General features: G+C 49.3%; 2 protein-coding genes across 2 annotated transcripts; both read left to right on the top strand.

Moving 5' to 3' along the window:
- Window positions 1–725: 725 nt before the first annotated feature.
- THUMPD3 (THUMP domain 3 tRNA guanosine methyltransferase) lies at window positions 726–6,348 on the top strand. The gene is made up of 9 exons (XM_088534641.1): window positions 726–1,070; window positions 1,718–1,795; window positions 2,259–2,795; window positions 3,407–3,537; window positions 3,821–3,890; window positions 4,268–4,383; window positions 4,578–4,685; window positions 4,913–5,036; window positions 5,334–6,348. The coding sequence occupies exons 1-9, from the start codon at window positions 726–728 to the stop codon at window positions 5,463–5,465; spliced, it is 1,641 nt and encodes a 546-aa protein (XP_088390767.1). The 3' UTR covers window positions 5,466–6,348.
- A 1,912-nt stretch (window positions 6,349–8,260) lies between these two features.
- Window positions 8,261–9,267, top strand: VHL (von Hippel-Lindau tumor suppressor). Its single transcript, XM_088534603.1, has 3 exons — window positions 8,261–8,453; window positions 8,526–8,636; window positions 9,002–9,267. The coding sequence occupies exons 1-3, from the start codon at window positions 8,261–8,263 to the stop codon at window positions 9,184–9,186; spliced, it is 489 nt and encodes a 162-aa protein (XP_088390729.1). The 3' UTR covers window positions 9,187–9,267.
- The last annotated feature ends 3,114 nt before the right edge of the window (window positions 9,268–12,381 follow it).

Genomic DNA, 12,381 nt, shown 5'->3' on the forward strand with positions numbered 1-12,381 from the left:
TATTTGCACATTAACTATCTGTTATAGCAAAAATCTACCTTTTTATTTTCCCATAGCTAAGCGTAAAAAAATTAATACTGTTCTTCCAGTAGAAATGCTTCTTGGTCAGTATCTGCAGATATGCATGAAAATTATTTAGTTGATCAACGCTAGTTAGAAATAATAGAAAAACAGGCAGAGTGGAAGCCAAGGACACCAAGGTCCTCTTGACTCGTGCATCTACCATAGCATCCTATTTAGAGTGAGGTAAACTCTAGGACAATTCATTATTCCCAAGCAATGCACAAATAAATGCATTCTGCATTACTGTAACCTCCTGTGGCCGAACTCTCAGTTAGGTCAGGAAAGGCAAAGCATTTTGGTGTCTCATCCCAAGTTATTTGTTAAAGCTCTGTAGCTTGTTATAATTGGTGCCAGCCCAAATGCCTATAGCTGCCAAGCTTGCATGAGGCTGTTATTTGTGATAACAAAAGTCCGTTAATAACAAGCCTGACACCATTTAACAGCATCCTGAAGATGTATGGCGACTTGAAAATGCTGTTTGAGATTTAACCCACTGAGAAACCGCACTAAAGCACAATAAATATGTTCTAATTGCGGCAAAACGCCGGGCGAGCCAAAATTAAGATCGCCAGAGCACTCAAGATAGTGAATCTGAATGACCTGCCCGTGCTGTTTTGCTCCCGCTCCCGCCCGGCCGGGCTCCCGCGCCCTCCCGCCGCGACATGGCGGCCTGCGGGAGCCCTGTCGCGCTCCGGGGCTGCTCGCGAGGCACCGGGACGGCGGCGGCGGCGCCCTCAGGCCGAACCCGGGCCCTCCCGGGCCAGCGCCGCCTCCCGGCCCGCCTGGCCCGGAAGAGGAAGGCGCGGAGCGGCGCGTGGCGCGGGGCCGCGGCTATGGCGGAGGCGGCGGAGGCGGCGGGCGCCGCCGTGGTGATCGGCGCCACCGTGCCCACGGGCTTCGAGCTCACGGCGGCGGCCGAGGTGGAGGAGAAGCTGGGCGCGCGGGCCGCCGTGAGCCGCGACCGCGGGAAGATCTACTTCGAGGTGGCGCCCGCGCGGCTGGCGCAGGTGGGGCGCGCGGGGCCGCGTGCGTGGGCGCGTGGGCGCGCGCCGTGTGTGTGCACGTGTGTGCACGTGTGTGCACGTGTGTGTACATGTGTGTGCACGTGTGTGTGTACATGTGTGTGCACGTGTGTGTGTACATGTGTGTGCACGTGTGTGTGTGCACGTGTGTGTGTGCACGTGTGTGTGTACGTGTGTGCACGTGTGTGTACATGTGTGTGCACGTGTGTGTGTGCACGTGTGTGTGCGCCATGTGCACGTGTGTGTGTGCACGTGTGTGTGTGCACGTGTGTGCACGTGTGTGTGCCGTGTGTCCGTGTGCGTGCCATGCATGTTTATGTGTGTGCTGTGCGCGTATCTGCCGTGTGTACCTATGTGTGTGCCATGCGTGCGCACGCTGTGCGTGTGCATGTGTGTGCCGTGCATATATGTGTGTGCATGTGTGTGCCGTGCATGTTTACGTGTGTGCGCTGTGCGTGTGTGTGCCATGTGTACATGTGCCGTGTGTGTGTGCTGTGCATACATGTGTGTGTGCCGTGCATACATACGAGTGTGCGCCGTACACGTTTTTGTGCCATACGCACGTGTGTGCGCCCTGCATACATCTCTGTGTGTGTGACCAGCCACCTCCCGCCCTGTCCCGTCTGCCCCAGGTGCATCGACTCCGCTCCGTGGACAACCTCTTCGTGGTGGTGCAGGAGTTCAAGGACTATCAGTTCAAGGACACCAAGGTGAGCGGCGCGCGGAGCTCCCCAGGCAGCCCTCGCTCTGTGTGCGGGGCAGGGGGTTTCTCCCCCGTCCAAGGCTCCGTGCAGGGTTTTTGGTGAGCAGGTTCTGGCTTCATCCACGTGCGCAGCGCAGCCTCCTCCACGTGCAGCCCCGCTGGGTGACGCTGTGCAGCTCTGCACTATCCCCAGTGCCTCGGGCGGCAGCAAACACAGTGTCTGTAGGACATGCAGAGGTGTGGAACAGTCAGTATCACCTCGAGCTCTTGGTTTAGCACTAGCTCTTTATTTTACAAAAAAAAAAATGAAATACTGGGGCATTTTGGGAGAATTATAATGTAGCTTAGTTAGTCGTGGCAAAAATAGAAAAAAAAAAAAAAGTAGTGTTCCTTAAATACATGTTTAGCAAGTTAACTCAAACGACTTCCCCCAGAAAACCCAAAAAGGTACTGTTTTGTGTCTCTTAAAGGAAGAAGCTCTAAAGGATTTGGAAGATCTGGTTAAAAAGCTGCCTTGGACTGAGCCTTTGAAAGTATGGGAGCTGAACAACAGCTTGAAGAAGAAAAAGACGAAGCGCAAGAAGCAAAACCTGCAGGATGCTGCGAGCAAAGAAAAGCTGAACGAAGATGGAGAAGAGGAAAGAACCGATCAGAAAGATGGCAGTGAGCAGGCGCAGGGCTGCACCCAAAACGCTGCGGGTACCGACCCCGCTGGCGAGGACGCGGAGGCGGCGCAAGGAGAGGTGCCACGGCAGGGCGACGATGACGACGAGGATAACGAGCAGGGGGACGCGCCAGGCGAGTCACACGGCGGCGCCGGGGCCGAAGCCAAGGCTGGGGACGGAAGGAAGGGCGAAGGGGACGGCAGCGTGTTGAAGTTCCGTGTTACGTGCAACAGAGCCGGGGACAAGCACAGCTTTACGTCCAACGACGCTGCGAGGGACTTCGGCGGAGCGGTGCAGGAGCACTTCCAGTGGAAGGCCGACATGACCAACTTCGATGTAGAGGTACAGGGTGGTGCCTTGGAAACAGCTGCATGTGGCACTGAAAACCAGTCTGTCCTAATCCTGGCCTCTAGAGTCCCCTGAGGTGCTTCACAAGTATGTCAGGACCTGAAACTGAAAATCGCTAAGGCTGAAATCGTGGCAAGCATGACTGGGTCATGCTGGTGCACTGCCGCGTTTCCTCGCATCGCTCTTGCTAATGCCTTAGCTGTTTGTAATAATTCTCTTTTGTGCCCCGAGGTGGGCACTTCTCTTCCTCGAGCGCGGTCCCTCTCCCATCAGGTTGACTCAGTAACGGCAGGGCACGGTCAAGCTGCTGTGCAAGAGCTTTCCCTTCCCCATTAGCTATAGGAAATACTCCAGTACCAAGTGTCATCTTCTGCCTTCTGAAATCTTGTGTAAAGGAGCCTGTGTGGATGAGGAAAGCTGTTCTGTCCTTGCTTTTGTCTTTTGCCCTCATTACAAACTGCATTGGTATTCTCCCAAGAATACTCTGCACTTTTTAAACCTATTTGCTGTTTCTGAATTGCCACCTGTGTTCCATGCAAGCATTGACCAAATGTAGTAAGGGAAACTCTTGTCGCTGCTGAAATTTAGTTCAAGTTTTTCTTCAGGTTCTCCTGAATATTCACAATAACGAAGTAGTAGTGGGCATTGCATTAACTGAAGAGAGTCTTCACAGAAGAAACATTACACATTTTGGACCAACAACTCTTCGATCAACCCTTGCTTATGGCATGCTTAGGTCAGTGTAGTTGCATAATTGTATATTATTTTCAGTAAGTATAATCAGTAGATGTTCTGCTACGTAGAAAAAATAAATGGTAGCTTTGAGCTATTCTTTGATCTATTCGCTTTTCAAAATACATTATGACATTTTTTGAAAGTATTACAGATAGAAAATGCTGATTAACAAATGGAAATAATAATTACAAAGATGTTGTTTTGTTAGAAGAGTATAGACTTCTTATGTTGTCCTTTATGCTTTCCTTATGACTTTTTCATGTAATGGTCCTTGTGTTTCTCAGGCTCTGTGATCCACAGCCAACAGATATCATAATCGATCCAATGTGTGGAACAGGGGCAATACCAATAGAGGTGATTTTTTTTAATTTAATAAAACTTATGATGGTATCAGCAATGAATAATATATATGTTTTCTTGGTAAAAAATGTATGGTCAGTGCCAAAGGTACCTCACTGACTTTTAAACAGCTACAAATACTTTTAAAAAATTATTTATTTTGCTAAATTACTTAATTTTCCTTCCCCAAGCCAAGCAGGAAGAAACTAAATTCAAAAGTATTTTGAGTTTTTAAGACACACAGTACCTGTAACAAGTATCTGTTGGATAATTTTTCACTGGTTGAAGTCTACTCTTACACTGTACTCTTAGACTATTTTTTCTCTTTTTTTCCTTTTTATTAATTAGGCACTGTTAATGTCAATGATACTTATTATCTTCTTTTTCCCTAGGGAGCTACAGAATGGCCTAGTTGCTACCATATTGCTGGAGATAACAACCCACAAGCTGTAAAGAGAGCGGCAAACAATATGTCCTCTTTACTTAAGAAAAATGAGAATAAGGAAGGGTGAGAAGAATGCAAGTGACTTTTTTTAGAGTGTTTTATGTAAAGAAATTCGTTTTGCATGCATTTACCTGAATATTTTGTTCACATTTTCCTATATATTCTTTTGCTGATGTTATAGACCTTTTAATTAAAAAAAAAAAAAAAAAAGGATCCCGAGTACACCATGTGTGAGGTGAATGTGTTTGCACTTGCAGTACCTCCTCGGGCATTCCCTTGGATATCATTCAGTGGGATATTTGCAATCTCCCCTTGCGGACTGGTTCTGTGGATATAATAGTGACAGACATGCCATTTGGAAAGAGGTGAGAGATTCCCCTTTTTAAGCTGCTGTGCTTAACTGCCACTGCTCTTAAGTGCTTGCATGTCCAGGGTTCTTTCGAGTCAGTCAGTTGGTCCTAATTAAGAAGCACTGGTGTAGTAGCCTGTATTACAAACGCAGGTTGAAATGAATAGTAGAAGTGGTCGTGTCCTCAAGGCCAACTGCAGATAACTGCTTTTCAACGATGACAAAGAGGTCTTAATTTTATAGGATAGGTTCTAAGAAGAAGAACTGGGATCTCTATCCAGCGTGCCTTACGGAGATGGGTCGGATCTGCAGGCCCGGGACAGGCAGAGCGGTGCTGCTTACACAAGACAAGAAATGCTTTGCCAAGGTATGTTACTGAGCTTTGCAAGTAAATCAAACCTATTTTTACACATAAACATATATTTATGAAGAAATTGCAGCTGATTTTATTACAGAAGATGATACATTTTTAAAGAAATAACTAGTAGTATCATCTTACTGTAACACAGATTTAGACCCAAAGAGTCCTTTGACTTTGCCTTGAGAGGTGACTTGAGATAAACAAAAAAAATGGTGATAAATGTCTAAAGCAAATTTATCTTTTTAACTTATCTTGAAGTCACCGCCAACGTCTGTTTTTCTGTGGTTGTTTCTGTCACTTCAGGCTTTGTCAAGAATGGGGCACATCTGGCGTAAAGGTCAAACCGTGTGGGTGAACGTGGGGGGACTTCATGCTGCAGTGTACCTGCTGAAACGCACCTGGGAAAGGGCAGAAGAAAAAAGATCTTTCTGGTGACTCCCGTGGAAGGAAACAGCAGACACCTCTGGAATTTCTTGAGTGGCAGTGGGTGCAACTGGCACCTGAGACTGTAGATCTGTCAATTCTTAACAGGGGAAAAAGGGTTTGAAAAAGTTGTGGAACATGAATATTGAACCAGGGATCAGCTTGGGAATTGTCAATTATACCTTGTGCTCTGAAACCTTATTTAAATTGCCTCTATCCTTTGCCTCCCAAACTGCAGTTTGCTACTGGAATTAGCAAGGTTTTCCTTTGCCTGAGTCTTGTCTACCATGGCCGTTCTGTTTTTCAGATAACTCTATGTCCTCTGCTTAGAGTAGAAAACATAGTCACACATATTGGAGATAACAGTTAACTTTTTTCCCATAACTGTAGAAATTGTACATATATCCTAATATGACTAATAAGACTACTAAGATAGTCATCTTGAAGTTTAGAGGCAGTAGCTCTTTGGTGCAAGTTTTTTTCCAAATAGAAGTTTCCTAATTTATACCATTGCCAAATGTAGAACAGATTATAAGTAAGTATCTGGGTTCTTCTTCTACTCTAGTAAGCAAATGCCAGTTCTTTAACAGTGCGGTGATGCTGCTGTTTTCCTTACCTGTTACGTCAACTTACTGCTAATTACTAGTAAATGTTCAATTCATGTTTTAATGTACCGCTGCCATAGGTGAGGTGGGGTAGTAACACAGCCTTAGCAAACTGTCTGTAGTTGCTAAGTGAATAATGGAGATACTTTAGCAGTTATTAAAAAGTTCGTATTTTCTATGTCTACTGTAGACAGATCAAGATGACAGTATGTTTAATTTAAACTGCTATAGTTATGCCACCATCTTTACAAAAATGTTCTTCCTGTTGAATAAACTGAAGTTGCAAATACTGTTTATTCTACAAATGTACTGTGATTTCTCAAGCCTCCTTTTCAGGGACTGAAAACACTAGTTTTATTTACAAGCTTGTCATCTTCATTAAGATGTATTCATGCTAACTATGTGTAAGTGTTTAAAGGTGGAATAACAGTTATTAAAGTTTAAGATGTTTTGCATAGGAGATAAGTCTTAATTGCATTCTTTCTCTGGCCTGTGTCCAGCAAAGGATAGTAGTCCTTTATTTACTACAGAGCTGTCTTTCTGGGTGACATAATGCCAAAAGTGCTCTTTTAATCCTGTCCTGCGCTTCTTCATGTATTCAGCTGATGATGTGTTAAGCTAATAGGCACAGGTTTTGCATGAGGTGGTCAACTCAACATTCGTGTAATAGTGGATAATTACGTTTTTAAAATGCATTAATACCTTGGTGTGTTGCCACTGTCGATATTTCTTGAAGAACAAGCACTATAGTATAGTAAGGCCTTAAATAGTGCATTTTGATTTTTCTTGTGCTAAAGCTTAGGATAAGCTCATCTCTTTTGGCCTGAAAGATGATATAGTTGTACAGTGCTTTCCAACCACAGCCAGCATTAAATAGATTCAAACCACATAGAGGTGACCTGGCAAATGAGACTTTAACTAATATCAGGATATTGATGCTAATATTATAGGCTGCTGCTGTGAATTGAGGCTGGTTTATTAATAGTAATCACACTAAAATGTGCAATCTTGCATGATTGTGATGTGCTTCATAAGAAAAGGTATGTTTGAAAATATTAAAGAACTCGGGAGCAGCCCGATGGACCGTGAAGTGTGTCTGCCCTCCAGCAGTACTGTGTAAAGCAGCTTCTCTTGAAGATTATGCTCCTGTTTTTATGTGAGGTTGGTACCGCACACTGGATAGCAGGTATTTTCAGTTAGGACGGTTGGCCCTGCTATGCTACTGTGATTTGTAATGTTTTTGTTTCTATCACAGAAAGAAAATTGGGGAACAACTTCTGAGCAAGGGGCAGTGAGCCAGCCTATCCACCAGTGTCTGTATGTTTTCCAGTATACTGCAAAAAATACAAGTGATTGGTAATAGTTCCTACTGCGTCATTTTGAACCAAATTACGCACCTCTCCCTCACAGGTTGCTACAGAGGCAGCACAGAAATGAATGTATGCAAGCAGCCTGCAGTGAACACGCTAAGTATTTAGCTAAAGTGCTAGTAGAGGTGCTGAGACATAAAGGGGGAAGAAAACCCATCGTGCTGACAGCTTCAGCGCGGCAGCCTGCAAGGAGGGCAGAAAGCGTTAAAGGGCCTGCAGGCACGAAGAGCTGTTCTGAGGGAAAGCACCCGTCACGTATGTGAAAATGCAAACGCATTCAGAGGCATCGTTTATTTTAGTTTAGGCTAAACTCCCCTATGGGCCTAGGCCTCTCGCAGCGCCGCAGCTCGCCGTGCTCAGCGTGTGTCCAAAGTGTCCTGCGCCCTCCCCGGCCCTGCTGCGGCTCCGTGGGGCTGCCGGGGCAGGGCCGCAGCGCGCGCGCTCCCGCCTCACGGAGGATGCGCTCCCGCCTCCCTCAGGGCGCGCGCGCTCCCGCCTCCCTCACGGCGCGCGCTCCCCCCTCCCTCACGGCGCGCGCTCCCGCCTCCCTCACGGCGCGCGCTCCCCCCTCCCTCACGGCGCGCGCTCCCCCCTCCCTCACGGCGCGCGCTCCCCCCTCCCTCAGGGCGCGCGCGCTCCCCCCCTCCCTCACGGCGCACGCTCCCGCCTCCCTCACGGCGCGCGCTCCCCCCTCCCTCAGGGCGCGCGCGCGCTCCCGCCTCCCGGGCGCCGCCGCGGCCGCCTCACGCGCGGCACAGCCCGGCCGCCGGCGGCGCAGCGCGCGTGCGCGGTGCGGGGCGCGTGCGCGGTGCGGCGCGCGGCCTGCGGGGCGATGCGGCGGGCCGCGGGCGAGGCGGGCGGCGCGGCCGCGCTGCGCTCCGCCAACTCGCGCGAGCTGTCCCGGGTGACGTTCAACAACCGCAGCCCGCGCTCCGTGCTGCCCGTGTGGCTGGACTTCGAGGGCCGCCCGCGCTACTACCCCGTGCTGCAGCCGCGCACGGGCCGCGTCATGCACAGCTACTGCGGTGGGTGCGGGGCGGAGCGGCGCCGCGCGGGCCGCGGAGCGGGAGCCGCGGGCCTCACCCTCTCCCGCGCAGGTCACCTGTGGCTGTTCCGGGACGCGGGCACCAACGACGGGCTGCTCGTGAACCAGCAGGAGCTCTTCGTCGCCGCCCGCGACGTGAGCAAGGCCGACATCACGCTGCCAGGTGAGGCCCAGGAGGGCGCGGGGCCTCCCGCCCTCCCTCGCGCGAGCGCGGTGCTGAGCGAAGCGACGCGGAAAGCACAGCGGGTCCAGAGTGTCCGTAGAGCTGCATCACTGCCTTCTTTTGAAAAGACACGGCTTGCGTTTCTGAGATTTCCTCCAATGCCCGATGGGTTTGTGTAGATCTCAGTGCAGCGAGCAGAACTTTCCCTCTCCCCCAATAACCCCAGCACGATGCAAGTAGCTCTGCGCCGCCTTGTTTTCTCTATTCTGGAAGAAGTAGCCTCTGTGGCACCGGGCGCTTCAGGCACCAGTGAAAGCCCGGTGCCCATCTCAGGGGCAGTTTTGTTCTGTTTTGTTTCGCCTCAGTGTTCACCCTGAAAGAGAGATGTCTGCAGGTTGTTCGCAGCCTGGTCAAACCCGTGGACTACAGGAAACTGGACATTGTCCGATCACTGTATGAAGAGCTGGAAGATCATCCTGACATTAAGAAGGATCTTCTGCGGCTTTCTCTGGAGAGAAGTGAAACACTACAGAACGGAGCCTCAGAATAAAAGTAATGTTATTCATTCCAGGCTCTCTAAATGGCAAACCGCTGAGTTTAAGCAGGGGTAACAGCCTGAAACAGGCCAGGAGCTGAGGTCTGGATTTCATGTCCTGAGACGTATGTTCACTCGGGCGAGGCACACACAAAAACCTCAGAAGTCCAGACGCTGTGTAAACCTGCCAAGCTGCTGATGGATCCGTTCTGCTCTTAGCTGTGCATATCGCAGCCCTGCAGCTTTAGAGGCCTCGCGTGCATGGAGCTCAAAGGAGAATTTTACCTTGCTCTGTTCCAGAACACGCCACATCGGTTTAAGATACGGTCATCTATAGAGAGAATATGCATACAGATCAACTTGCTCTGTTTTAGAAAGTAAATTACACCAAGGATTAATTCAGTTTAGATGCTAACAATTATAAGGGGCAGGATAACAGCAGTTTTGGCCAAATAATTTGATTTTGGTAGAATCCCACTTTATCCCACTTAGGCTAAATTTGCCTGTGGTTCAGAAAGCGCAGTGGATGTGTGCGGGGGCTTGCATGACCTTCCAAGGGCCTGACCCAGAACTCTATGTTTTTGGAAAGATGCAAAAGCTTGGGGTTTTTGGCCTTTTTATTTATAAACCCGTGTGCTAGTAAGGCTTTGAGGTTGAGGGACCATACCATTAATGCCTTATTTGTCCTTGGTTAGCAGATTCCTCTCTGGTTTATCTCGGGTTATTCAGCCTGCTCAGCCACATTGGCTGTATCCCGGGCCGGGCTCCTGTCCTCTCGGCTCCCGCAGCCCCCCGTAGAGCTGCACGAGCAGCGAGCTCAGCAGGAAGGTGCTCCGAGCCCTGTCTCTCCGCCTGCAGCCGAGCAGTGTCCGGCATTTGGGTCCGAACGGGAGCCTTTTCCTGGGAGCAGGAGCCACTTGGGCTGCTAGTGTCCCCTGAGGGACGGACAGGAGCCTCTGTCGGCTCATTGAGCCTGTGGCCAGATCCAGCTCGCAGATCCATCTACACTTTATTTTAGGCAGGCCAGGTGAGCAAAGGAAAACTTCCTTTGACTATATGCCATTCCCCTTGTTCCTGACGAGCATGTGGACTTGTGTGCATGTACATACACATGCAGTTCACAGCAGCCTCGTTTTTAGTGGGTATGAACTGTGGACCACACTGAAAATGTAGTGCTGAGCCACGTTAAAAGCAGATGGATGCAAGATTATAGCAGGTTTTGTGGCATGTTTCTTTCCAGTTACATGTAGACATTCTGAGAACATAGCTGTGAAACTGAATGACTGACAGTGTCAACCAATTCTGTTATGTATGACTTGTTCCACTTCTTGTACATTTGTTTTTCTTAACATATAATGTATGAACTGATACTTGTTATTAGTCATAAAATGTAAATCTGCACCAACTTTTTGAGTCTTTCGTAGTTCTCTCACAGTACTTGTAAGCGTGCGCGTGCTTTGTTGGCGTCCCCTTAGAAGTGATGTAGTCATTTAGCATCCTGTAGCTGCGGGAGCGCTCGCGGCTCACGCTGCCCCGGCTCCGGTGGCACCTGGAGCCCCAGCGGGCGCGGGCAGCAGGGACAGAGGTGGCAGCCGCGCAGCAGGTCGCAGAGCGGGGCTGGACGTCCCCATGTCCCTGTGGCGCCGCACTTGCCGTCAGCGCTTCGCTTCTCCTGTCCGTACGCAGAACCGGCCTGCCAGGCTCCAGGCCTGCAGCTGGTTCTGCTGCCGTGTTAACCGGCACAGCGGAGCCTGTTAAAGCAGCGCCCTCCGCGCGGGGCAGAGCAAAGCAGCCAAAGTGCCAGCGCGAGACCCAGCCACGGACCGGTTCAGCGAGTCCTCACACCAGCTCGTGTTCTGTTATTCAGGGGCATCCTGGCATAGAAACAATTTGATTACACACTGTCGCTGGAATTGCAAATGTGATCATTCATAATAGTTCTCACACCTTTTGGTTTCCGTTCCTCTGGTGAACACTTGGCCTGATGTTTACTCCACCTGAAGGACACTGAGACAAGGAAGTAACTGATAGGAGAAGCAGTTCCATCAGGACAGTTGCCTTTCACAGCGGGTCCATAAATGCTAACGTGAGAAGTCGGGGTCTTTAAACAACCCCTATTGATAAAATCTGATTTAAAAAGGACTTTGCATGAAGTTTTGAAAAGATGGCAAACTTAGAGAGGAAATCATCAATGTGTACAGGAAAGTATGTTTTTCTTCTCTTTTCAAAAGCTGCTTTATTTTAGAGTCAGAAAGACTAGAGAAAACCCCAGCAAGCTCTAACATACGAATATCTAAAAAGGGAGCCTCCCATCCGTGTTATTCTGCCAGCTTAGATTCGGTGAACTCAGCCAACGAGTGAAAATGGTGCCTTGGCTGCGAGTGCTGCCCCACAAACATGCTCAGCTCAGACCGGGCCTCGGCCGAGCGCCGCAACGGGGTCACTTTGGCCTTGCTCCTGGGCAGAGGGCAGGGAGATGCCGAACGGAACCGGGCGGCAAAGGGGAACCGGGCGGCAAAGGGCGCTGCCTCTGCCCGGGCCCTGCCTGGGGGCGAGGGCTGCACTCGAGCGTATAGGACGGCTCTCGCTTCAGTGGGAAAAGGTGATTTTCACTTCCCTGTGAAACCCTCTATTGCACAACATGGTGAGCGCCCGGCTGAAGCCCTGCTCACAGTTTGAGGCATTTTTAGGCAATAGTGGACAAACTATTTACTTTTTTCTCTCTTTTTCTCGTGAGGCAAAGAGTCTACAAAGACCCAAGGGGAAGAGCATGTTATTTCCAGCCTTTGTCCATCTTTTTGCAACAGTGATTTCTCTCTCATCTTATGTGAGTTTAGGAGCCCTGCTCATCTCTTGGTGGCAGGGAATTTCGGTATGTATGAGAGGAAAGTGAGCAGGGAAAAGAGATCAAAATAAAACAGTTTTAACTATTATTATCATAAAACTTGTCACGAGTCATTTAAATAACAATACAGTTTGACCCTTTTTATATTTTGCTGTTGCCCTTTAACCTTGCACCTATATTATTATTAATTTTAAACTTTTCAGCTTCTACTTGCCACAATAGGGCAAGAAATAGTAACTTTAGTGGCGCCTGAAGGATTCATGCCCTCGGGGGAGAACGTGTAGCTAAAGGCCCCGCTGGAAGGTCTGGCGCTGTGAGGACAGGAGTCAGTGCGGGACAGACCGCGGGAAACTCGCGGGACGGTC

This window comes from Tinamus guttatus, unplaced genomic scaffold (assembly GCF_059628265.1).
Source record: "Tinamus guttatus ecotype Peru unplaced genomic scaffold, ASM5962826v1 Tinamus_guttatus_pri_ptg000580l, whole genome shotgun sequence".
NCBI classification, from domain to species: Eukaryota; Metazoa; Chordata; class Aves; order Tinamiformes; family Tinamidae; genus Tinamus; species Tinamus guttatus.